At 40.6% G+C, this 27,708-nt stretch overlaps 3 protein-coding genes and 1 long non-coding RNA gene across 4 annotated transcripts; 2 read left to right on the top strand and 2 right to left on the bottom strand.

Moving 5' to 3' along the window:
• Positions 1-925: 925 nt before the first annotated feature.
• On the bottom strand, positions 926-7,869 carry LOC103997059 (probable histone acetyltransferase type B catalytic subunit). Its single transcript, XM_009418191.3, has 10 exons — positions 7,632-7,869; positions 6,543-6,584; positions 4,598-4,707; positions 3,564-3,632; positions 3,166-3,204; positions 3,005-3,078; positions 2,801-2,900; positions 2,390-2,471; positions 2,141-2,301; positions 926-1,786 (listed from the first exon to the last, which is right to left on the bottom strand). Exons 1-10 carry the CDS (start codon positions 7,705-7,707, stop codon positions 1,130-1,132), a joined length of 1,410 nt encoding a protein of 469 aa, XP_009416466.2. The 5' UTR covers positions 7,708-7,869; the 3' UTR covers positions 926-1,129.
• Positions 7,870-8,291: 422 nt separating this feature from the next.
• On the top strand, positions 8,292-9,566 carry LOC108951207 (uncharacterized). The gene is made up of 3 exons (XR_010501254.1): positions 8,292-8,453; positions 8,577-8,780; positions 8,998-9,566. It is a non-coding gene; the product is annotated as an uncharacterized LOC108951207 (long non-coding RNA).
• Positions 9,567-15,533: 5,967 nt separating this feature from the next.
• LOC135648513 (uncharacterized) lies at positions 15,534-17,797 on the top strand. The gene is made up of 2 exons (XM_065166269.1): positions 15,534-16,277; positions 16,863-17,797. Exons 1-2 carry the CDS (start codon positions 15,628-15,630, stop codon positions 17,539-17,541), a joined length of 1,329 nt encoding a protein of 442 aa, XP_065022341.1. The 5' UTR covers positions 15,534-15,627; the 3' UTR covers positions 17,542-17,797.
• Positions 17,798-18,508: 711 nt separating this feature from the next.
• On the bottom strand, positions 18,509-25,511 carry LOC135650287 (probable glutamate carboxypeptidase LAMP1). Its single transcript, XM_065169583.1, has 12 exons — positions 24,449-25,511; positions 24,288-24,355; positions 23,150-23,231; positions 21,807-21,899; positions 21,538-21,690; positions 21,191-21,259; positions 20,861-20,948; positions 20,238-20,321; positions 19,542-19,630; positions 19,129-19,245; positions 18,915-19,055; positions 18,509-18,822 (listed from the first exon to the last, which is right to left on the bottom strand). Exons 1-12 carry the CDS (start codon positions 25,460-25,462, stop codon positions 18,640-18,642), a joined length of 2,181 nt encoding a protein of 726 aa, XP_065025655.1. The 5' UTR covers positions 25,463-25,511; the 3' UTR covers positions 18,509-18,639.
• Positions 25,512-27,708: the final 2,197 nt, after the last annotated feature.

The following is a 27,708-nucleotide window of genomic DNA, read 5'->3' on the forward strand; positions in this document are numbered from 1 at the left end:
ATTGAACATGATTTAGATAGTTAATGGAATTGATATTTCAGTTCGCTTGACGCATTCTAATTATCATGCTCTAATTTTCAATCCGGCGCTCATAGTTGTCTGACTAAATTATCATGCTATATATGAATCTCCACAGATATGTCCTACTATGCTATTTAGAAACATAAGGATAAAGATGCTATAGTGCAGAAGAAATTACTTGAATAGGAGACTGCTGCCATCATGGGAAGGAAAGGGCTGCTCATCGATTGATGAATAAAGAAAGACATGGATTTGAAGATTGTTTTGTTCTTTTGGAAGATGGTCATCCATGTCTGCTATTGTTGTTTTCTTCCTTTCTCCACCTGGCCTCCCTGAAAAAGATGTATAACAAGCAGACTTCGGCATTCCCAGTTTCATCACAGCCATTGCCACAGTCGAACCTCCCAAATCCAATACATCGCCATGCAAGGAAGCAGAGAAACTTTACCGAACAAGATCAGCATTCGCAATCGAGAACTACAAGTGCACAATAACTCTTCCTGTAAGCCATGGAAGGCTGAGAAAATGAAAGCTGCCCACATGCCTTGGCATGAATATCCAATCCACAGAGAACTATTTATTATATTTGCATGAAATGACTTCAGCTGAGTGTGCTCCATAGACCCGAAGACATCCTATCATCTTTCCTGATCCAATAAAGTTGCATAGTCAACATATTTTTTGTTAGAGAACTGAAAATTATGAAGCACAAACAGTAGACTCAGCTAAAAGTGCCAATATCCAGAGCTTGATGACAGGATTACCAAAATTATTTAATTGCAGCATTAGATCGACCAGCATCTAACACCAGCTGAAACATCCATGAAAGGTTAACTTCTCGCTGTGATCATATTGTAATAGAGCTAAGCAAGATTTAATATGCAGCTGATTGATTCGGCAAATGTTCCACCAAACATCAAAATTCCAAGTTTTAATAAATATGGCAATTAAGATCATACATTCAGCTCATAAACAGGTCCAGACACTACATCAAACATGACTCTTGAGTTGAAAAAAAAAATGATGTAACAATTTACAATCAAGTTTCTGCTAAGTTAACGCCCTTTTGCACTAGCACTCGATAAGCAAGCTTTAACCCCCACACTACTTAATTTCTCGGAATTGCAGAAACCTTGTTAGTGATCTTAACAATATCTTCCAATCGCTTCTTGACCAACTCATTTAACTGCTCATCTTGTGTTGATTGGCTTCCCCCTGGATTGCCATCAATACCATCTGGTTCTCCACCATTTTGCGACCAGCATACAACAAATGTCATGTCATGGTCATAGTCATTTGGCACCTCGACAAGATGTTTCCTACTGTCCACGGCATCTTTATCAACTATGTCACTTTTAACACGATCTGAAACCCAGGCTCTGAAGTTTTCAGTACACTTGCTGTTCTCTTGATTGAGGTTTAGATAGATGAGGACCTCCCAGCATCTAAGGAACTGTTTCTTGTTGATCTTTAGCTTCTGTCGTGCAATTTCCATCGCACTTGCCGGTGGGCAGGAGCTTGACCTGCAAATCCGCTTTAATAGATTCCCTTCCTTTAAGCATGAAACAACTGAATTAATGGCTGGCTTTATCGGCTGAAAGCACAGCAAGCGCTTGGTGTCAATGCAAGCACGAAGATACTGAAGGTAGTCTGAAGGCTCTTCAGCAGTCACATCATATATGTTTTCAGATACTGCAACAGAATACACAGACTCTAAGAGATGGCGTCCATGGCCTTGACCCTGGTAAGGGGGCAATACTAAGATCTGGAAACAGAACAAACAAAATGAATCAGAAAATCATCCCGAAACTAGCAGGTAGACTACTGTAATATTGTAGCTAAAAGATAGATGGCCAGCTGTTTCTACAATGCCACGTTTAAATCTCACAGCAACACTTTCAGGAAGCATCAACACTCTTTGGTATATAAATTGGTGGACAAGTCTAAGGTGGCTGTTCCTAGTGCAGCATGAATGATATAGTACATAGAATTGCCAACAATGGGTATATCTGGTATCTATTCTTTTATAACAATGGCAAAGCTTATAGATATAACAAGGCAGTATAGTTCCAAAAGCCCCAAAAATATGGAACTACAACCAGAGAATATTGAATTAAACCTGGCCAATCCGTAAACGTGTACTGTCTGGGTAATGAAAGAAGCGATAAACAGTGGCAAAACCAAGCACATTGGTTATACAATCACCCAGAGGATCTTGGACCTTCTTCACAACCAAAAAGATTTCCCATCTTGGATCAGTTACATCGATTGGACTGCCACCTAACAATTGGCACAACATATGAGTACCGAAATTTGATAAGAGTCATAAATGGAAGATTTTATTAGATAACATTCACACAAGAGGTACCATCAACAAGAAGCAGTACAAGAGGAACCAGTCGACTATAAAGTAAACAAACAGGCTCACTGTCCTGTTTCATCCGGATAACCTGATACAAAGAGAAAGAAATTACAGATCATATGTAAAATCTCTAGAAATTTGAAAAAAGAATATTTTGATTTATGTTGATGCTGGAGAACAGCAAGAAAAACAAAAGGCAAATATGTGTTGTTTGAACTTCCGCAAGTAAGTCATAAAGCAAATGTTAGAATCCTTTTTCTAGCATCTCAAATAAAAATACTGCATTTTAAAGTACATTTCAGACAGGTGACATGGAACATTAGTGTATAGATTAAATGTTAATCAGCAGATGTTTTAAAATAAGTTCAGATCTTGTAAGATTACAGTGACCAAGTTATAAATGCAATGCAATAGTACCTCAATCATTGAACCATCAGCTTCAGAATTTGAATTAGATGCATGATCATCCTCCTCTGAGGTTTTGCAAGGAACAACTGCACCATCGGATATGATATTTCTGATATCCAGAAGAACACAGATAATAAATAGAAGAACAAAGCTACAAAATTTATTTGAAGTTGGAAGAAAGAAAGCTATTGAGAAATTTGATTGAATTCAAACCTAATGAAATTACGCTCTGTTGAAAATGTTTGAAGAAATTGTTCTTTCTCAGTCAATAATTCACCAAATATATCCTACAGAAAGAGTAAACATCCATCATGTTAAAAAACGTAGAATTCAGAGAAGAACAAAAAATTGTCATGCAAGTAAACCTGAATTACCTGAAGAGCTGGCTCAAGATCAGTGATCCCTTTTCCACCCTGAAACAATTTACAGTATCTAGTTTCAGATGACTTAGAAAGACGATAGAGATAACAAAGGAGTACTCAAATTGAAATATCAGTGACTGTGATTTTGCATCAGCCAAAACAACACAAAACGAAAGAGTAATATTTTGAGCTTCTTTTATGAAAGTTAATAAAACACTGACAAGTAATCCAGTAATCATAAAAAGTATATTATCACAACAAGCAACAATATTTCAAGAATTTCATTTTTAGAAAGTTTAGACCCACATCTGACACGTTCTCAGAGCTCCAGATAAACATTCTCAGAGTAAGCATAATGCCTCAAATATGCCATGGTTTACAGTGATTGCAATTTAGGTGATGACACTTACGTCGCTGGTGCTCTCAAATGTAATCTCAGAGTAAGCATGAAATGACACTGTACTCAACCAAATGTTAACCTGCACTGAGATGGACTACTGTTAGATTTGCATATTAATAAAATAAAAGAGAAAACATAATTTCAGTAACAGATGCCATTTACATTAGGATGCATTGCAATTTGGTTAGGGAGTAAAATAAAATTTTATTAGAGCTACTAGTAACATTGGATTGCTAAATTAGTACTTTCAGGTTTTATAAATCTTTTTCTACAAGAAAAAGATAAAGTCAAAACATACCAACTACTTTGTTAAACCTAAACTTTTGAGATGTCATCATTATTTTTCCAACAGATCATAAGAGAAGCAATAATTAAGCAAGAAAAATTTCCTGAAAAAAGTTAATTGACATAATTGCATCGAACAACCATATATAGAGGAACAGCATTGGTAGAAATCTGCCAATTCATTCTCGTTATAAAAGAAAAGCAGAAGAAACATTGGCAGAAATCTTTTACACGTGTTCTTTTCATCAATGTGTATGTCCACAGATCTTCCTACATTATCCCCATAATTTCAACACATATGATAAACAAATTGAATGATGGTAGCACTTAATTGTAGATGTAAGTGCATAGATAGAAACCATCAAAAGATTTCTGAAACACAAAACGTCAGCATTAGTGAAATAGTTCAAATTGGCCATTAACTCAATAAACAGGAACCATAAAATATTTAAACATCTGACTTAGCATTATAAATTTGTTGTTCATATTAAAGGAGCGATTTATTCATTACCATAATAAGCTGTAGTGGCAAAAAAAAATCATAGCACCATTAAACAATACCAAGTAAATTGGAAACCTTATCAGTTTGACATGTCTGCATTAGGGATAACACTGAGATTTCAGACCATTTTAAAACTGTCTTATCTTAGCAACTTGTTTAAATGGCAACAATTAAATCGGCATCCTTATGTATTTTTGACAGGTCTAAATATTAGGTATAACACTAAGAATTAAAAGCATTTTGAAACTATGGCTTACCCTTAAGCCTTTATAGCCGTATATCTTCCCATCTTCACCAAAAAACTGATTAAGGTCAACTGGGTTGATACAAAAACTGTTTGTTGATCCCACTTCATCTCCACTTTTTACTGCAGTCAAACAAACACATGAACATAACATATGAAGGTAGTAGCAAATTAAAAAAATAATAGTAAACAAGCAAATCTTCAAAGAGCAAAAGTAATAAAGCATCCAAGAACATAATTAAGTGTCATACACAGGCAATGTCAGTCTTTTTGCTATGATCCTAGGGTACCAACTTTCTTTGTACCAGTTGAAGTACCCAAAGCTTTTTTGCAGTCTGCTGGAATATATTATGTAGATAGGCACCCTCCAATCTTGGAACACTTCCTGCCAATTTGGTGATTTCCAAAATACTCATCTTCCTTACTTTTGTCTTGCTGACTTTCTTAGCTTTACAATATCAAGAAAATTGATGAATGAAGAAAGTTTATTTTGGAACGAAGAGAATTTTACATGGCTGTCAGTCTCTTGTTAACTAGAGAGCGGACCGTAAACCTAAAAAGGATGATCACTTGGGTGGTGAGGATCTCCAAGACAGAGACATGCACTTAATAGCAATAGAGATTCACACAACATGTTGTCATAAGGCAACTTATGACATTTGCAAAAAAACACCGTAAGTTCTTAAATTTAGGTTGATTATCTACCTACCCAGTACCCAATAACAAATATCAAACATCACAGGGAAACAAATTTGAAAGCTATGTTTCCAATGCAGTTGGCATTTTTTGACCATGGATAACTGACTATAGAACTTCACCATTAACTTAAAACCAGAACTAAAGGCAATGTTGAAAAGGAACAGAGATCCTATCACGATGTGCACAAATTCAAGTATATATGTTATATATTTCTCTAGCTATGTGTGAATAATATCTAGCATTTCAACGTCTCCACCAGCACTGGCTGCACTCAAGCCAAAAGTTCTGATGCCTGCTAGTTTTTATCATTAAAGACGTTCCACAATGTTCAAAGATCCTGTGATGATATGCATGAGAAACTTTTACTTCAAAGACAGCAAGCACCAGCACAAAGTCAAAACTCCAAAACTCTGAGCTCAGGACATCTTAGTGCCTCATTACACTACAAGATGCAAAAAACAAAAAAAAAAAATCTTTATGCCTGGAAACATATATTGGTCTAGGTTACGACTTATAAGAAATCCAACAGTGACTTTACCCAATCCTCAATGTCACATTCATGAAATTTGAGGGTCATTTTGTTGACAATCAAACATGCTAAGATTCACTTCAACAACCAAACAAGAAAATGGTGCTAGGAAATTAAAATCTTGATCTGATACGACAAATATCATCTTTAAGCCTAGCTCATCTGGGAGGTATCTCTGATTTTAAATAACTGAATTGTGTTTTCCAATTCCCCATGGGACTAAATAAATGCTTGCCTCAATCTTCTGCAGCATTTTTTATGTTTTAATGGTTCATAAACAAAACAAATTACTGCTAGCTGATCTTATTCTATACCATCCTCCATGGGCTTTGTGGGGTTTATATAAATTAAATGAATTGTGCATCATACAGTGATCTTGGTTGACCTTTCAATAGGCACTGTGCCTATGCATCAGGAAAACAAAAGAAAAACGTCATACAGCACAGATTCCAAATATGGGGTTCATGTACATCGTTTTCCAATTACCAATAGAGAAAAGGCAGATATGTCAACATTTTCTCTTGTTATGCTTATTGTTACCTGATTACAAAAAGTAACCATGCAGAAAAAACAGCATTTAAACAACCATTCAATAGATTGACTTTGAAAACCAGGACATCATTATAATTACATACCTAAGAGGGACATCTGGCAATCTCCAGAAAAATTATTTCTGGTCTGACAACAAAAGACTGCAGATAGAAAACAAGGAGCAAAATAGAACTCTTACCAAGAAAAACTTTAATGCACTCGCTTGCCTCAACTCCAGTATCTGTAGTGTAATAAAAAAAGTTATGAAACGGCTTCATAGGAGCTTTCAGATAGTATCCATGAGAGTGCAGTTCAATAGTTGGCATGAAACATCAAATTTATTTATCTTCTGGGCAAGTTTTATAGATGTGAAGCAAACTGAAGATAAAAAAAGATAATAGCCATAACAAGAGTAATCTACTCTTATAAGCAAAAAAAAAGCTACTGGTGTGCCTCATGTGTTTCTTTTGCTGCTTGATCAAGAATGTCACTCCATATTATAGAAGAAATTGTTCACTGATGACAGAATCATCTATAAATCATCTAAACAGTCATATGCATGCTATGTTTGGCATAAGAAATTCTCAAATCCTCGGTGTGTTTGATCCTAACAGTCTTTCAGAACCTTGAGTGTTGGTGCAATTGCAGACAAGGAGAACACGATCTTCTGTTAGGTCATTTTGGGATAAGTTTTAAGCACCTTGTTTGTATCCCACCTGGTCAAAACTTAAATTAAAAAAGGAAATTTTACCAAAATGTTGCATTATGAAAAATGAATATTGTAAAAAAAAACTTGGCCTATTCCATAAGCGATTCAGCTTACACAAAGCAGCCACAATTAAGATGAACCAAGTCACGCGGAAAAAGAAAAGGACACAAAAAGAGAGACAAGAAAATAAAAGTAGGCCTTTTTCAAGAAAGGGTAAGGGCCTTAACTAAGCAAGACCAGAGTTTAAAGCATCAAACGGAAAAAGGCCGGAAATTTGATGTCCAAGAGCATTTCCGCCACCTGAATCATACAGAAATCCCCACCTATCTAGATCAAGATGACAACAAAGAAAAGATACGATAACCCCCCAAAAAATGAGGACTTATCCAAGAAATCCAGAAAAATAAGGTGAAACCGCTACATCCTTGCAAAATAAAAAAGGACGTGAAAAAACTTCAAGCGGTATACGGACTTCTATACGACACACGAAAAGAAATAAAGGAAAGCTAGACGATGGCGCCAGATCTACAGGTGAAGCCGATTACAGAAAGTTAACGCAACCTCCACCAGGTGAATTACCAATATTGGCGAAACCGACACGCCTCCGCTTCTTGGCTTCCGCCGAAATCTCGCCGCCCTTCTGTTTGAGCGCCATTCTTTTCCTCCCAGGGTCCTCGCAGGAAGGCAAATCCTAGATCAGCGCGGGGTTGAAGACGCTTGTGGAAGCTTTAAGCGATCACGAAGAAACCCTACGGAGGAGAGTGCGCCTAGGGTTCTCGGACTGACCCGAAAAAAAGAGGGGGGAAAGAGGAGAGAAGCGGGAAATTGGAGCAACGTTTTATATTCCAACGGTGCCCTCGAAGGTAGAATCCGGCCCACGAAGCGCGGCGCCTCACCGTACTGTTATCGTGTCGGATCCTACCGGGCCGTAGTGTTACGCTTCATAGTATTAGAAACTAATTGGATGCCATAAAGCAGTTTATTATATCAATCATTCTTCGAATGGGCCGAGCTTCCACCACGTCACCCTTAGATCCGGAACAGATGGTCCTTGATCAACCATCAGGTCTTTTCGATGGTCCACACGTATTACTCGCGCGTGCTTCTTTTTTATCGTACTCCAGCTATCCGAACCGTCGAATGATCTCTTTGATCGAAACTCTTCTTGTGATTATTGAAGGAGAGCGAGTTAATTAGAGTGTTCCAAGGAAGGGGACCTGGTTTGGGAGGGAACGGTGTTTTATGTGCCGCTTTGGCGGCTGCCGTTCTCGTCCTTCGGCGCTGGACCCGTCTTGCCGCGTGAAGCGTGATATTTGTTCTCCTTTTCCCGACGTTCTCCCGAGGAATCGGCGGATTCGACCACCGTAATTAGATTCCCTTCCGTCGGAGCTCCCGATCGAGGTACCTTTTGCTTGTTTCGATTGAAATCGCAGTTTCGAATGCGGTATTTGTCCTGCCAGGACGTATTCAAAGGATGCTTTCCCCAGTCGGCGTTCGATTTGATCGATTGTAGAGCGTCTGTAGGGGATTGACACTTTGATACCTCAATCCGAGTGGAGTTGAGGAGGGACTCTAGTTTGGGTGCACGATGAGAATTAAGGAGTCGGAAGATGGAGGATCCGAGGATTCTGGCTGCAGGTGGTCGGATTCTTTTCTGTCCCTCACTTGTATACAATGTCGTCGGAACAGGACGCAAGCTGAGTTCCGATTGTGGGATGAGATCGTCAGGTACCTCTTTTCTTTTCTTGAAATTGTATATAGCATCTTGATTTTGATTCACAAATTCATTACGCTGAGGTAACTACAGTGGCCAAAATTTGGTTATCTTTGCACACGATCGGCAGTAATGAACCCGAAATGCTTAGCTCTTCTGGGTCATGCTGTGAGTTTTGGGCTTTTACATTTGAAGGATCCTAATATGCTGACCTTTTGAAACACAATGTAGGTTTGGTCTTTGAGTTTTCAGTTTACACTCTTGGGTGCTGTACCATCTCCAAATATGTCCCTCGTTTGCACCAGCTTGGAATTCGAGAAGTCATTAGTTCGAATGAACCATAAGAAATTTCGGCTCCATCAGACATACGGTAAAAATTGCCTACTCATCATATCTAGATATGGTAAAAAAATTTATTTTTGGATGGTACAGTTCTCTTAAGGTTCATTCTTTTGTTCAGATATTTTCTTTTTTTTTCTTTTCTTTTTTGTCTGATATATATTTTATCATTCTAATCATCCGAAAAATTCTGACTTTCATGTAAGTAGGACCACCACTATTAAGGACTTTTAGGACTAACATTAGAACTGAAAAAGTTATGCTGTTGCCAAAAGAAACCAAGATTTGCATTCACAAAACTATATTACAAACAATTCAGTAATACCCAGAAGCCATATGTCAAAGTTGAATCTTTTACCCATGTTTCACTGATTAATGTTCATAATTCAAAATCCAAAGCTATGCATGTTCTGCAGTAAGTTCTGCATCTGCAAGTGCATAATAAGAAATTTAATAGACTTGTTTTGGGAATTAACTGGTGTTAAGAAAATCCTGACACTATATCATGCTGTCTCATTGAAGGTAAACTTTATTGAGTAATGCAGTAGGTTTATAAAACAAGTTATATGCTCGTTCTTTAAATTAAGACTTTCTATGAAGTGTTTTCATTCAAATGTGGCAAAACTCTTGTTTCCTTTTCTTTTCATTCAGGTTCATGGGGACAATCACCTATAAATTCATACAGAGATTATCCTTTTGCTCCTTCACTTGTGGATATATGCCAAGCTGTTGATTTCATCAATGATAAGGATTTGTCTTGATCCCTATCTCCATTACAAGTAAATTCACATTGATAAAGGAGGGGGGGTTGGTTCATGTCCTTAATTAAACATTAAATTTTCAATGCGGACTGTAGGATCACTACATGTTCAAGGCTTCTTTAGCATTTTGAAACTTTTGAAGTGTACAATATGTTATATTTTATGGCTCTTGCCAGATACATTCTAATAGCACAACCACCGTATTTCTTCAGTTCACATAAAGTGGTTTAGTTTTGGAAGAAGCTACTATTTCCTAATAGTGGTCAAATAAGAAAAGAAAATTATGAAGATGTGAAGTTTCCTATGGTTCCATCAAGATGACATTTAATTTATTTTTTCTGAAGTATGAAGTTAATGCATTTTTCAAGGTGATTTGAATGTTTGTTTCCATGGGTCTTGCAGTGCAACATGATCATCGAGAGGCTTGGCGATTGTCTAGTCGATCACGGTTCCTAAGTTTCATATTCGTATTGCAGCATTTTTTTCCCTCTTCCAGTTAGGTTTTCAATCACAAACATGAGCTTGTAACCGCCTTCCAGTGACCACTGTGTGCATCTAAATTGGAGTTATGTGAACACTACTATCTTGGGACTCTTTCTAGTCATCAGTTTATGACTGCATGACCTGCTTACAACAATTTTAAATCTCTTCCTGGAATTTGCATATCGATCTTGTTACATTAATCATGTGCCCGCATTGTTTTGCCTTTGGATAGAATGCCTGGTTGTTCTGCTGGGAACAGTAGTTGTGCTAGCTTTCTTGAGTGACACTGTTTCTGTTCTCCAACATGAGCCCTTCTTGATGGCCAGCCCAACTGCCCTCCTCAGTTCAAGCCCAATATTTACTCTGTTGTGCTTTTCTCGTCTGTGAGACTTGAGGGGCTAAGAACGGCTCCCCAGATTAAAGTATATACATGTATATGCTATTTATAATTCAATTAAATGCCATTAGGTAGAGGGTATCTGTGTTCATATACATATACATGTGTACATCTGCCAAAGCTGCTCAATGCTTAACTCTTTCATTGATACAGGATCTAGGAGGGCAGCATCACCTTTTAGAAGCAAAGACTGTGTTTGTGGCCAGCTTATTGAAGTTGGAAGTTGAGTAAGGCTCATCCTCTATTTATGTATTACTTGGTCAAATTTTAGACTTTATCATGCTAAAATAACTTAGGGTTAATGTCGTAATGTTCCCGATCTGATTAGTTACATGGCAACAGGTCATGAGGTCCATCGTCCATCATCGGCATCAGGATCTTAAAGGCCCTAAAATGATTTCCACTTGCTGAGTCTTGTGGGCGTCGCCAATGATTTCACGAGCCATGGAACCAAGCACATGCACCATGGAGGGGACGTACGCTTGCACATGCCCTGCGCAGCCGCTTCTCCAGGAGACCAAAATCCACGTCCGTCGGCGCCACGGCAAGCAACAGGGAGACCTCCATCGGAAGCATGTGTATGATTGATTACCTGAGTGAAGCCAGGGGTTGGGGAGTTACATGTGCAAATGAGTTGGACGTCGGACGCACTCACATGGGATGCACCCGTGCCACCTTTTCTTGGACCACGGACAACACTAATTTATGTCATCTTCGGTCGGCCCAAGTGACATCGGATTCCATGGGGAGTGAGTTGAAAGGCATTGGACTGCGACTAGAAATTGCAACCAGTGGAAAGACTTTGCATCTTTGTCAGAGAGCAGGGCAAGGGAACAGGGTCAGAGGATCGATCCTCCAGTTATTTTTGTCAGTCAGAAAGGTGGATCTCACGAGGGATTTCTTTGTCCTTTTCTTCACGTAAGAAGACATTTTCTTGATCAGGTCGACTCTCTTTAAGCAGAACACACAAGATATGGGATGAGCTTTGGATACAAGTGATGGTGCAAGTAGGAATCACTATGCAAAAAGGAATCCCATGATGCAGTAAGTTCTAAGACCTGGTTAGCTGGTTGAAAGACAACATCAGTTGGTGTACATGCATGCAGTGTAAGGAAAGTATTCTTCAGACTTAGAGTACATATGATGGTGGAGATGGAGAAGTAATGCTGACAGTACTGCTGTGGAGACACTAACTTGACTTGCAGCCAATTAGATGTATTATGAAAAGCTGTTATCTGGATAAATTGTGTCTAATCCTTTTCCTGATGTGATACTGTGTGTCCTCAGAAAGAACATATTCACATCAAACAGCTCATAGCTTCATGCTATGTCATGTATGGCGCATGCAGATCTGCATTTTGTCCTCAAGATTATTTTTCTAGATCGGAACATCCAAAAGGCCAAGCCTTGCTTAAACTTGTTTGGATTAGATTCTAAAGCTTATTCATTTTGCAAGTGAAAACTCAACTTGTGCATCTTGTTGAACTTTTAGTAAATGCAAGTGTGCTGTAGTACTGCCATTTTGCTTCTACATTTACTCTCTATAAGTAAAAGAAGACATCAATACTGTTAAGGTTAAGAGGGTACAACCACCAAAACTTCTCACATACTACTGCTGCAATGATTGGCTTGAGAATTCTTATCAAGAGTGAAAAGATATTTGCAGCGGATATTTTGGGTGGCATTCTGATAAGGAAAACTTGAGAAATATCAAATATTGAGGAATAGTTGGAAGACAGAAAAAGTAGCAATAACATTATCTCAGCCAATCCTGTGAGATTACACATTAGGCACATTTTGATAACACGCCCAGAGTCCACAGCCACGACAGCACCGACGTGGAGCTTAAAAACCGATGTGGCGGACCACGTTGGTGCAACGCCTCGGACTTAGCCGACTCAGCCATCCTCCCGCACGGTATAGGACCGTGCAAGATACGTTGTCGGTTGTCGGGTACGAGGCCACCCCCGAAAAGCTCGGGACGATATTGTCAGGTACAAAACTGTCCCAGAAAGCTTGGGATGGTACCGCTCAACACCGTTCCGTACAAGTCGATCGACGTCCGCACGAAAGATATGGGCTAGGCTGCCTAAGGGATCGACGACAATTAACGAACTAAGTACAACCGACCCCTATGTGCTGGTATAAAAGCTTACCACATAATCGACACATGGGGGGGCTTGCTCATTCCATGGAACTCTCCTTTTTTTCACACTTAAGCTTTAGAGGGGTCGATTTAGGAAATCCCTCTCCCGTCCTCGTCCCGTGTACAGGAACCTGACGACAAAGAAGCAGACCACTCGCTGAGGGTGCAGATTGCGCTCAAGAAGCGGAACTCGAACTCCACCCGACTCACGCTTGCTCTCGCCACTTGAGTGTCGCTGATCACGACGTAAAAGTTCACCAACAATTGTCATCAACATTTTCATCTTATAAGACGGGATATCACAAAAAAATCTACCACAATCTTTCTGTATTCCGATCTATAGGCAGTATGAATGGCTGCAAACTCTTCGCTGGTCTCATCGTAGGAGGAACATGTCATCGACCAGTGTCAACTCATGCACTAAATTCATGTAAGAGAACGTGGATGGACGGCATCAAGATCCACGCTTTCCCCAATGAGATCCTAAAACCCATGCAAAGCATAACAAGATTACACAATATATCCAATGTATAACCTAAAAGTTTCTTGTTAGTTCTCGCGGTTCTTCAGTTGTTCATGAACGCTGACACTGTGTGTGTTCAACAGAAACTTTCTTTTTTATCTTTACCGAGGTGTTCTCCAAAAGTAGTTTGCATTGAGGTTCCAATGCAGGACTCGAAGGAGAGAGAAGAGATGGTGTTTGCTATTCCACTCATCATATTTTACGAAGAGAGAGAGAGGAGGCAAATAGTTGGATGGATGTATAATAATAATAATACTACTATAGTTTTTTCCTTAATGATGTGGCTTCCTATAAAATTCATCGACTCGCAATGAATCCAGTGGACACAAATCGCCGTCAATTCTCCGTATCTGACCGCCTCTGCACCTACGAACACTACACGTGATGGGTCGGGAGTGGTAGCTCAGCGGAGGTCTGCAATCATCCGTCGGATCCCGTGACTCTCCATCCCATACACATCGTTGCTGCAGTCCCAACGCCACGCCAAGGAGACGAAGGAAAAGAAAGCGAGGAAGAAAGCCCCCGATGATGCCGTCTGCCATCTCACGCCGCCGCAATCCCCGTTAAGCAAAAGGGGAGGAGGAGGACACGAATGATGCCGGCGTGCGTTGTACTCCTCGATGGCGACGGCGGGGCAGCCGCGGCCTTTCCCTGTCCGGCTTCAATGAGGTCTGTGTCGTTATGTGGCGACGCTCACATGGAAAGGCGTCGAACACAGCCAGTTTCCAGCTGTGTTGGGGTCCCAAACACAGCATCTCTCACCCACCACATCCAGCCTTGCCTTATCTAATCCTCCCACCCTGTCATATTCCTACCTTTCCTCTTTCTCTCTCTCTCTCTCTCGCTCTCTCTCGCTCTCTTTTCTTTCTCATCCGTAAATTAGTCTTGTCATCAACATGATTGCTGGATAAACTGTCCACAACAGAGTCCACTCCGCTCTTTGTAATCCAATCATGGCATGAACTTTTACGGAGAAATAGTGAGCAACAGCCAGTGACATTAAAGCCATATGACCAGTGTTTCATGCTCCATCTCACTGCCAGAACTTGGGAGATACAGTGCGGGTTGGAAGCAGCCCGTGGTGATGGTGATTAGATCCCTCACCGATGACTGGATTGACCACTGGATTTTGACGGCCTTTCCAATCTCTGTTGAGGTTTCTCCAAACCTAAATTAGTCACGAGCTCGGTTGATATAAATAAAAATGTTAATTCAATCATATCTTGGGTTGATATAAAATTATCACGGAAAATATGCCTATATGGTAAGTGACACATACTATTTATATTACTATAATGACAATAATAAAATCGTTGGTATTATTCTACCTATTTAAGATAGATTCCATGAATCTTTTTATCATTATTAATTAAATAAAAAAATTAAAATTTTAATAATAGTTTTTAATAAAGTTTTTCTATGTCTCTCTACCTTTCTTTGACGCATTAAATGATAATTTTCGTATTATGTGTAAAATTTTAATTTTATAAATAATTATGGTAAAGATAAAACATTTTTAAAGAAAATTTTAAAACCAAACTAAAAAGAATTCAAATTAGAGTGAACTAACAATGATGAAAAAGGATAACCACTAAAGATATTTTTTAAAAAAATATAAATTAATAAAAAAATTAAAATTATAAATTAAATTAAAGAAAAAAAGCATATGAGTTTTAACATTAATGCCAAAGGAAAAGAATTGCATTTTCATAAATTTCGGTACATTGATTTGACATTTTTATGTATTTTATGTAATCATGCCTTTTAATCTGCATAATAAGATATCATGAAAGTAGATTAATCCCATCATTGCGCATCTCAACAATTATAGCTGTCATGGGCGCGGCGCGGCAAGCGATCATTAGAACTCGACCAACTGCATGCTTCCGGTGGCCGTTCCAACGACCGACTGCCAGGGGCCCACCCTCGTCCACCGATCCGCGGGGCCCAGCGCACCTGAAAAGATCGCGACCATTGTTTTCCCGGACCTCCTCATCACCGACCCCACCTCGGCCCTTCAAATCTGGACCGCACGCTTGAGTGGGACCGACTGCCAATGAAGGGAAGTGATTGCAATATTCGAAATGGAGGACCCTCGTCTATATAATCCGAATAAAGAGAACAGACCTGCTTCTGACACCGGCGAACTGCTCATGAAACGACGGGACTCCGACGCCGAGGGCAGTCAGAGTAGGAGAGGAAGGTGGAAGAGATGGATCCGTGTCCCTTCGTGCGGCTTATCATCGAATCCCTCGTGCTGAAACTGCCGGCCATATCGAAGCCGGCAGGGCCGGGCGTGCACCCCTCGACCACCCCCTGCTTCTGCTCTCTGCACCTCCAGGACTGCGCCTCCTCGCCCCACACCACCCCGCTCCCCGTCGCCGCCGATCCCAACTCGACGACCAACCTGATGGAGGCGCCCGTCCCCGCCGGCCCTCCCGCCTCGGTGGTCATCAGCCTCGACCCGCCCACGCTGCAGCGGCTCTCGGGCAAGCGGGCGAGCCTGGTGGTGTCGGTCTACATGGGCCGGACGGGGAGCACGTGCGGGTTCAGCTCGGGGCGGCTTCTGGGGCGGGTGCGGGTGGCGATGGACCTGGAGGTGGCGCCGACGAGGCCCACGGTGGCGCAGAACGGGTGGGTGAGCGTGGGCGCTGGGCGGTCGGCGGCAAGGCTTCACCTGGTGGTCCGGTCCGAGCCCGACCCCCGCTTCGTGTTCCATTTCGGCGGCGAGCCGGAGTGCAGCCCGGTGGTGTATCAGATCCAGGGAAACTGCGGCGGCAACCGCAGCCGGTGTATTCGGCAGCCGGTCTTCAGTTGCCGCTTCACCGTCGACCGCCGGCGGAACTCCAGATCCATGTCCTCGTGAGTGGCATTACTTTTTCTCTCCTCTCTTTTTCTTCTCATATTTTAAATAAATATTTATTTACGGGGAATAATCCTCATAATAAAAAGGTAGGATTTGCAAATATTTAGTGGTTGATGGGGGAAAAGTTGAGACATACGCTTGATTTCTAATTCATCCCTCCGCACTGCATCTGCTGCTAGCGGTTGCCGAGACTTGGAACTCTGTCTTCCTAAATCAACCTTTGCTTGCTTGGTTAGAAAAGCTTTGATCATCGAGGGAAGGCTGTGTCATTTACTGCTTTTCTTTTACTTTTCAGAAAGAATAATAAGAACCATGCCTGGCTATCAAGATCAAAATATAATCTTGTGTGTTTTCGCTTTTGTACTGCCTCAATATATGCTGTAAGATTCCATGAGATTGTTTGGTCTCCCTACGAGTTCTTTGGATGAGTGCCTGCAGATTAGAGATACAGTAGTATTGTGTGCGATGCTGCAGTCCCTCCCTCGTGCCGCTGTAGATTAATGCTTTCAAGATCTGAATCTTTTAGCTACGCCTCTGGAGACTGACATGGTTTCATCCTGAACTGTGTGATGCACGCACAGATCGCTGGCATCTGATGGCTCCCGCAGCAATAGCATCAGAAGCTGGTTTAGTTCCTTGGGGGGAGAAAGGGACCACCAAAGAAGGGAGCAGCGCAAAGGCTGGACCGTGACGATACATGACCTGTCGGGCTCTCCGGTGGCTGCCGCGTCCATGGTGACGCCCTTCGTCCCGTCCCCCGGCTCCGACCGCGTCTCGAGGTCCAACCCCGGAGCGTGGCTCATCCTCCGGCCCATCGGCGGCTCAACCTCCGCCGCCACCAACTGGAAGCCATGGGGCCGCCTCGAGGCATGGCGAGAACGAGGGCCCGTCGACGCCCTGGGCTACCGGTTCGAGCTCGTGCCGGACACCGGACACATCGGCGGCGTGCCCATCGCCGAGTCCTCCCTCAGCGTCCGCAAAGGTGGCCAGTTCTGCATCGATCCCAGCGTGATCGGGGACATGGTGGCCGGCCAATGGCCGTTCGACGGAGGGTTCGTGATGGGATCCACGGTCGAAGGGGAGGGGAAGGCAAGCAAGCCGTCGGTGCAGGTGGGCGTGCAGCACGTCTCATGCATGGCCGACGTGGCCCTGTTCATAGCGCTATCTGCCGCTATTGATCTCAGCATGGATGCCTGTCAGCTGTTCTCACAGAAGCTAAGGAAGGAGCTGTGCCAGGACCAGCAAGATTACAGCCTTTGAGGACTTCATCGGAGTTGACTCTCGTCCTGTGAAGTGATGACCAGAGACTTGTTTTGATCACAGGGGGTGCAGCGTTGGCTTCTGCTTTACCCGTAATTCTTTCATTTGTTTATGGATGATACGTTCTTCTATGCTTCTTTTGGTGTTTGTGATGTTAAACGAGTGAAGTACATAATGCTCTGCAGCAGTCATTCTTGCTCTTCGGTTTTGTCTATAATTAGAGACTATGCTCATGTTTTGAGCATGTTTTATGTTTTATGTTGCATCAGTGCTTTCTATGAATTATTTTCAGATTACAATCGTTTGAATTGCGTGCATTTTATATAGGGCAAATTCTAAAAATAAAATATTCTAAATTTGAAAAAATTTTAGATAGCACATCAACTTTGAAAAAGTTTAACAAATTTTTTTTTTTCGATGATAATTCTATTGTCGACCATCGCTCTTCGCTCGACCTATATATGACCCATCTAACGACAAAGGCAAAGAACTCTGTTGGACCAACGAAGGAGGCACAACCCCTCTACGATCAACAACAAAAGCTACGAACAAGGCTAGCGACCCCTCTGATGCCATAAGGGACGACGATGGTCGCAAAAGCTATGCCTCTATTGTAGGACTTAGTGGAGTCCAACAAGGACCACTACACCTTCGTCGCTAGGTCCGACAAAGGGACTTGCTCATGCTCAAACATAAGAGCGATCGACAGAGGCGGCAAAAATAGATTTGAAAAAGGTAAAAATAAAATGATCTTTTTTCATGATCGATGTTTTGCAAAAAAATTCTCACACTCAAGATTTTTTTTTCAAGTCATCCTTATATATATATATATATATATATATATATATATATATATATATATATATATATATATATATATATATATATATAACAACATCATCACCACCGACAAGAAATGGATATTTTGCACATTGTTGAATGATCAGATCCAACTAAAGCACTGTAGTACTTAATTTCCGCCGATCACTAGCATTAATTTTTGTGGCCTTTCTTGTCTTTAGTATTGGCTATCAGATATAACTGGATTGAACATTTTCTTGGCATATATAGGAAATTATAGAATGACAACACGGAGATTCACGTGAATTTTCCATGAAGGACCAGGGATGCCTGGGTGACAACCCTGGCAGCCCTCCACACTTCATGCTGCACAAAACGCCATGAATCTGAAGTGTTCAAACTCTTAGCCTTCTCGATCGCATCATCGATCCCAGGAAATGAATTTGATCCATAATCGTCATGCAATGAAGGTCCATAAATCTGTTGAACAGTCACAAGTGTCGTTAGCGGAGTATAACATCAAGTTGTTTGCAAGGATAAGATCAGAGACGGGATTAAAAGCAGAAACATACCAAATGCTTGTACCATTCTCTGTGAAAGAGCCCCTCCCGATCTGTAAATGCCCGTTCGGCCATCATCAGCCTGTCATTGAGTTCTCGAACTTTCAGCAGATCCTTTCTGCGTCCTACTAATCCGACTTCCAGTTCTAGTGCCTAAAATTGTTATGCTTCAGTGTCGATGAACAATATCTTACTTTAATTATCTGCAACAAATCACTGGAGATACCTTTTTCTCTTTGTCTATATTAGTAGCTGCCTTCTCCAATTCCTCTATTGACCTGTACAATGGAGTGAAAGTAACAGGCATCCCCAATACCCTGTCTTCTAGTGTCTTTGTGCTTCCCTGTAATTGTAGAACACATTAGATTTCGGACCTACTTATTATGCATGAGAAAGTATTTATCCACACGGCCATGCAAAAGCTAATACATCACTTAATGATAATCATACAGGGATCAACAGAATCATATGTACTCATCAAGGCAGCACAGAACAAATAAAAGAAAGTTCCCCAGCAATCTTGTCGTGCTTCCTCATAAGTTTGGCATCCTCTGCATGCACTCACCTAAATTATATGTATACCATGATGCATGTGGATGTTTCCTAGTAATACAGTTCCTTGAAGAATTGAATATGTACCTGGAGCTCAAGAGCATAGGAAATGTAATTAAAAGGCAAGAACTCATCATCTGCAAGCCTCAAAGCAACAAGACCCCAGATGCTAGCCACTGCATGAGAAAGAAGAAATAATAGTATCCAAGAAGCTACTATTAGCTTAACTCAAAATATGACCGCATAAACAAGCTCTAGGTATAGGTTTCGAGTTGCCAAAGCTATACAGTGTTTCAAAGATCAGTCACATAGTATAAGTGCTACGTTTTATAATTTATGCAGATGTTCCGATTTCCATCAGATGTAGGATGAGTACAAAATAAGACAAAACTATCATCATCCACAATTCTGCAAGGATAGACATTAGTTAACTTGCAGGATTGGCAGCTTCATGGTCCCCAGTGTATAACAGTTTAGCCTTCTGAAATCATTTAGGAAAGTACATTGATAGTAGAGTTTAATGTTTGATTGTAGTGCAATGGAGATTGAAAGTCAACCTCAATAAGATCGGTAGTCATTATACGAGCACCTAATCTGTTTGGACAGAATCCATTGGGATTATCACAGAAAATGACCGGTCTAAACAAGTATCCCAAAAGATACAAACAAGGATGATGCTACTGCTATAGATTCCTTGCATACGAGGCTAAGGCATCAAACACCTTACTTTCTATTTTTAGCAACATGATATGTGCTAAAATAAATTGCATGTAGTAGCAGTACCTGCCACTTGTCTATGGAATAAAGGGTCTCCAAATTTCTGCATCCATACAAAATCATCATACAATGAATGGTAAACTGGGTATCCTGTAAAAAAAAACACAAATTCCTTAGATAAAATTAGAAAGAAGCCCCCAAAAAAGGTTGTTATTAGATAAAAGATCCAGCCCTTCTAAGACCGGGGATAATAAGTCATGCTATAAAATAAAAATAATAAGTATGAAATACTCCTAACACTTGAAAGAAAATGGGATCATGGGTTCAAAGTAGGAAAGAGCATCAAAGAGCCCAGGGAAAAAAAGAATAACTAAATAAGACATTTAGTGTTCTCACAAAACCAAATATCTTACTGAGATGTGTGCAAACTATGCTAATGAAGCATTCAGCCCCATCCACATCCCCCTTCTACCTACCCACAGTATATAAAAAGAAAGAACAACAGCAACATATCTGCCAAAACTAGACACAAGGGAAAAGAAAATAATGTTTTCTAAGTAGGCATGCATATATTGGTATATTGAGAAATATCTTCTACAACTATTTGGTTTAAGCAAACTAGAAAACTCAGTCAGTGCAAAGGAAGTAATAGCACAAAAGAAATTTGGCATCAGAGGACATGAGAATACCTCCTCCAAAAAACAAGTCTACAGAAGGAACTCCAACATGTTGGACGAATGCTGCAAAGTCTGTTCCTCTACCACCTAATCTCCCAATCTTCATGAAAATTCAGCGGTCACTCATTTGGCCAATAATTTCATGCTTAACCATTCAAGCTGAGGTGGGAAAAAGCTATCATACACCAAATCCATCATTATCCAGGCAAAAATCAGAACATCCTACTTTCCTCAAGGTACAAGTGGAAAACAAGAAATAGTTTGGAACAAGAGTAACTTTTACAATATAATATTACTTTTATGTTGAAATGTTTAAATTATATAGAAAACTTAGCAACTTACGAGCTTAGAATCATTGGAGTTAACCCATGAATCATATACCATCTGAGAGAAATTATCTGGGTCTTGAACCTATACAAGAGGTTAACAAGTGAAAACGATCAGGAAAATAATGATATTTTACATGAATAGTTGATAAATAAATGCAAGTAATCCGTAATCTTTTTTCATACCCTTTCACTTTCCAGGCCTACAATTTTCTGTATCTTGTTAATAGAACTGCCACTCAATAGTATCCAAATGAGGTTATTCCTACATCTAGTATTCTATATCCAGCTTTCTTTTTGTGGTCCATTACTGCTATAGTTGAATCTTGCTGCAGTAGATTTAATGAAAGGACAGTCAGAAACCTTTTTAGTTGCTTGTTTAATTATTTCATCAAGCTGCGGTGTTGTAGATGCATGGAATCCAGGACCTCCGGCTGCACAGTCAACATTCAAATAAGCAATAGCTCTTGAAGCTAGCATTTCCTTGTTCTCTTCAACCCATTCTGTTGATCCAATCTGCAATAGTATGGATTTGAGGAATATAAAATTGCACATTGCACACACAGAAACAGACAGAGTGGTAAATATATAGATTTAGAGAGAGAGAGTGAGCGAGAAAGAGAGAGACCAACCAAGCCATATTCTTCTGCATCCCAATTACAAAAGACAATGGTCCGCCGAGGTCTCCATCCTCTCTTTCGTAGCTTCCCCAGCCTCTGAGCAATCTATGAATTAACTAAAAAGTACTTATGGTGAGGAATAACATCATCAAGCAACCAACAAGAAAAAAAAAACTTGATATATAGCCAAAGAAAAACGAAAACGTAACCATAAAATCACTTAAATATCCTGAACGCGATGAAAGTTAAGAATTAGCTGTAAAAAGGAACTGTCTGTAGATTTAGGTTTAAGTCGAGCTAACCTTTTGGGTCCAAACATAGTAGTATCACTAAGCCTTCTATTTATTAAGACCTCAGATGACCGACGACTAAGTACAGACATCCAACTTGCAAATTCATATTCTCTTTATCTTCTAGAGATCTGGGGGATATTTTAAAATGTGTAGATCTTGACATCTTGTTTTAACAATTTCATAATTGGCTATTCCATAACCAACTGAGGGAAAAGATGATCAGTTGACGAATACCCATAATTAACAAATTAACTAAGAACATATCTCCTTCAAGAAGAATCCTACCAGGTATCAAATTGCAAATAAACCTCATGCCAATTTGAAAGAAACTCATCGACAGATCATGAAAAGGACTTCACATAAAATGAATACGAAGGTACACTAGATTTAACTTCTAGTGCTTGCTACTTTAGAACATAAAATTAAAACTCAACAATTTCAAGTTTTACAAATATAAGAAAATCACAGTTGCCAGGAGAGGTACGGACCTATATTTGAAGTCCTTTATCTAATTAATGCATTTGGGCTAAGGTATCTGTATGCCAAGTGAACAGGATCTTGGACCAAAATAAAGCCAGAATGGATGGAGTTGTAAGTGATGCAACAGTCAGTGAGATTCTCTAACTTTATGTCAAATAAAACATCATGCAGGTAAATTATGACTTAACTGTAAAACCAACCTCATGGCTTTATCTTTTCATTTTTCTTATTAGAGGCCCTAGAGAGAAATTCCACACAACAATGATACTCACAGCCTCTAGAGAAGCAAAGAGTTCCTTTATCCAAGATTTTTTTTTTCTCATGAATCCACACTGCAGGGTCACATCCATAACACATGAGATGCAAAAACTACTTGGTGAACTGAAGGCACTAACTAATATAGTGAACTGAATTGAATGGAGACTTCCACCCTCCTATGTGATTATTATATATGATTGTGATAAAGACTCCATCAAGTCTCACATCTATAATTTAGCTTAATAACCAGGGCAACTATACCTGAGAAGACAATTTAATCAAATTAAAAGTTGCATTTATTAAACCATGTAGATCCAGAAGTACCTCGAGTAAAGCTGCAGTTCCGCTGTTTGGATCGACTGCTCCAAATGTCCATGCATCTCGATGATTACCAAGAATGACATACCTGTAGACAAAACTTGATTGCAGTCCAACTACACCAGAAAGCATGACCTTGAACAGAATTTTGTTACCCATTTATTAATTTATCACAAGAATCAAACAGTGCCATTGGCAGAACAACAAAAGAAATAAAGGGTAAGATATACAGCATCAGGCATAGTCACTTATGTTAGTCAAAATAGCAGTACTCTTCAAACATTTACTGCTTATATTTCATGACAAATGCGGCAACTGGCAAATGTCTATGTGTTACAACAGCAAAAATATTCTCCAAGCACACAGTTAGCAGCATGGTAATAACAAGAATCTAAACATGCATTCTGTCATATCAAACTGCTATGATGTACAATAAGAGTTCCATTCTGAAGGCTAGACTTCTAAAGATAGGTTGAGCAGATCAATTTCAGGAATGAGCCAGGATATGCTCACAACCACTGTGACTATGCTCAAAGCCACAGCCACACAGAACAAGAAAATTAAACATGAAAACAGATAAAAATAAGGGAAAATTTCTTCACAATCACTGGAGCCTCCTTCCTGTTATTTTGTTATTCGCTTGAATGAAATCATGACATGCAGAGCAGTCACATCCACTTTCAGTTTCAGTGCTCCAAAATATACCAATACCTGAGTTAGTTCTGAAGAAAATTGAACTTGAACAAGCAACAAGTGGAGCTACTTCTTCAACATTGTATAATCATAAAATGTACATAAGCAAGGAAAACTAACAATCAAGCTAGATGATTAATAGTCACACCAGAATCATAGCAGACATGTGTAATGAGTCCCGGATAATTTCTTTTCAAAGGAATTTAAAGTGATTAATTATAAAGTACACCAAGTACAATTTTCTGTGGCTCAGTTCATCCAGTCATATAGAATGGAACTAAGTGCTTTCAGGCAAAGAAAAATTTCAACAAAAAGAAATATTTGCTTTGCAGAAAACAAAACAATTGGTCTAGATTTACTCTTAAATGCAATGTGGTAAACTATACTATATTGAAGTCTTTTTTCCTAAAAGTAAAGTTCAGCTATGTATGCTGTTAAAGACAAAACATACCGGTCGGGCTCGTCTTCCCCTTCGATCATAGCACAGACGTTCTCTATTGTCGCCAGTGTTTCATTGCCCTGCAGAGACAACCATACGAGGCCAAGGGAAGACAGAAGGAATCATATGGTTTCAATCAACATCATGGCAACAATCATAGCATGGATACTCACAATGTACGTCAGGTTGAGGAACCCGGGACCAGGACCAAGCCGGTAAACGGGAGCCCCTTCGCCTCCCTGCCAATCATGAGGTGCCGCCTGACCCCCGATGGACCTCTGTATCGCCTCGCCGTCCCTCGCAGAGACCGGTAGCGATGGAATCCCCGGCGTCATACCACTCGTCGCCACCTCCGCCGCGCTCAGCCGCTCACAACCGGCAGAGCTTGGCCATCCCGGCGTCGTCGGATCCCCGATTCCCCGGTACGTGCTTCCCGCCTGGACACCACTCGGCGGCATCCCCGGTCCATCCGGGAACCAGCGATCGCCGCTGTAATCCTTGGAATCGGTGTACACCACCGCAGCGGCTGCCCCAACGGCGGCCGCGTTCCTTACGATTTCCCCCCGATATATCTTCCCGTACCTCGCTAGAACCACCGCCCCGGTGACGTTCACCCCCATCGCCCTGAGGTTGGCGAAGTCCTCCACGCGACCGTAGTTGGCGTAGACGGCAGGGCCAGCGGCGGAGCCGGAACGAGCGTAGGCGTGGAAGGCGGGGAGCGCCTCGGCGGCGGCATCAGCGTAGGGGACTCCAGGGTAAATCTCCTGTACGAGGTGGAAGGCGGTGGCGGGGGCGGACGAGGGCGGCGGTGAAGGGGAGAGAGCGAGGGAGCGGAGGACGGGGTAAGAGAGGAGGACGTCGTAGGAGGCGACGTGGGCGGGGAAGGAGGCGGCGGAGAGTGCGGACCGGACGTAGGAGGCGGCATCGGCGTTGGCCGGAGTGCCGGCGACGTGGGGGCTGCGGGTGAGTGCGAGGAGGTGGCGGGCGGCGGTGGCGTTGTCGCCGAGGGAGAGGAAGAGGGAGTGGTAGGTGGCTTTGGAGGGAGGGGAAGCGGTAAGGCCGAGGAGTAGGAGGAGGATAAGGAGGACGCCGGCGATGAGTAGGCGGGCGGAGGGAGCGCCGGTGGCGGTGCGATCGAGGAGGGGAGTCTTCTCGAGGGATGACGTGTCCATCATCCGTGTTTCCATTTCAACCTTAATTTTGCTGCGATTTAGTGGTTCATCGAGCAGAGTGTCAGAGGAAGAGACACCGAAGAGAGAGAGAGAAAGAGATAGAGAGGGACGAGAGGTGTTTGTTCCTAATAATATACAGACACGACGTAACGTGACATGACATATATTGGTCTAACACTGATGAGACTGACGGGAAGCATGTCAACTTAAGTAAGCTAAAACCCTCCCTCCCTTATTATTACTGTTGTTATTATTATCTTGACGCTATTTGTATCGACTCATAGACAACGTATTTACGCTCTGTGCCATCTCGGTATGCTATGTGCTAGCTATTATGGATCATAATTATCAATAAATAGTATAAATATTTAAAATATGGAATCCATTTAGTACTTCTAAAATTGCATCATCACCAAGTATGATTTTTTGTGCATCATTCTACTGCAAGGATACTGTTATAATATTTTCGCTAATGAAAAATCATGGTCGGTGTGCACAATCTTTTATTTATGTACATATATATAATAAAAAATACATAAAGTAGATAATTCTTTTAGTAATGTGCTAATAGGAATATAGTTTCGTGTACTGGACCTATATCTATATATATGTATTTATGTTGTTAATAGGAAGGAGAAAGAGAAGATGGAGGGATGGTGGAGGATGAGAACGAAGTAGAAAGATAAAAAGGGGGAAGAAAAAGGAAAATAAAGAAGAGATGATAGAGAAAAAGGATGAATATAAAAGAGAAGAAGGATAAGAAAGCATTATCATTCTCATTCTCATTCTCATCAAGGAGGAGGAAAAGGAGCGTATAACAAATAAGAAGGATTTGTATTAAGGGAGGAGAGGTTGCAAACACGAGTCTTAAAGTATGGTTTTTGATCTTCTCAAAGACTCGAATTAGATCACATGATTTGGACGAAACCCTTATTGAGATGTTTTCGGTGTCGTAAGGAAACAGTAACATAAATATAAAAAATAAGAATAAATATCACATCACATACATAAGCGGATAAGAGACCATATTTTTTGAATGAATATATAATAAGAAAAAAGGGAGCTGTCCGAAAACAAAGATAAAGATTGATTATTTACGACGGATATGAACGAAACGAATCCACGCGAGGGTCGCGGCACGGGACCCACAAATGATGTGGCTGTCCTTCGTTCCGAGGTAACTCTGCATCAGTGGTCATGCCAACGTCGTGCCGAAGTGGGACCGCAGTTGACTGGAGGAGTCCATCCAATGGGAACATTATTTTGGTAGTCACGTCAAGGAAAAGTTTAGAGGGGGGTTTAGATACAACACCACGTAAGTCCACGGTGTGTGGCTTCAACACGTGGATAGCGATGACCTGTCCACGTCACCACGAGGAAAAACTAATCTTCCGATTCCAACTTTATTTTAAATTAAAATTAATACTCTTCCGATCGATGAAAAATGTATTGTTGTTTAGAAACTTAGTTGTTTCTTTTGCGTGTATGCTATCCTCGATCAAAACCTCATGTTATTTGGATCTAATTTATTTTCTTTTATTATTATGAGTAGTGAATCAAAATCACTTGTATGATTTGGATAAACAATGATAAGCATGTTTCAATAATTGAATAATTGAACCGAGAGAGACGGAAGGCCGACTGGTATTATAGATGAATGGAGTTATCTTACGAATGGGGCCCATGTGTGCGTTTTGTTCTTCGAAATGATTAAGTTGATGTGGAACCCCAGACATAGTGCGAGCTTGCATTATTTTGATTTGATTCGGTGACAAGGACACAACACCATTGCTTGCCATGCAGCTCAGACGTGACCAGACCGTAGGCAATTGTTATTGCATTGATGTATTTGTTTATCGAGAAATATGATAAATCAAATACATGTATGAGAAATATCGGTCCATGTTGGTATAGTTAATATTGCCAATGTGACGCTTAACAAATTAAATTAATTAAATAATAATAATAATAATATAAGATGATAATATCAAATATTATCGATATCGAAGAAATAAACATTTATTCTAAAGTATCGTCAGTTTGACATGTCGATCCAACGATTTAAGTAATAAATAATAATAATTATTTATTAAATATGTGAATTGAGAGAGTTTTTTAATCGTACATTATATTTTTCTAGAATTACTAAATTAAATGAGTTTTTGTTGCTTAGATTTGTAAGATGTCCTGTCAAACCTACTCATCTCCACGTCAGACTTAAAAAGGATCGACAACCAAAAATATAAGTTAGCAACACAAAC

Source organism: Musa acuminata, chromosome BXJ3-9 (assembly GCF_036884655.1).
Source record: "Musa acuminata AAA Group cultivar baxijiao chromosome BXJ3-9, Cavendish_Baxijiao_AAA, whole genome shotgun sequence".
In the NCBI taxonomy this organism is placed as follows: Eukaryota; Viridiplantae; Streptophyta; class Magnoliopsida; order Zingiberales; family Musaceae; genus Musa; species Musa acuminata.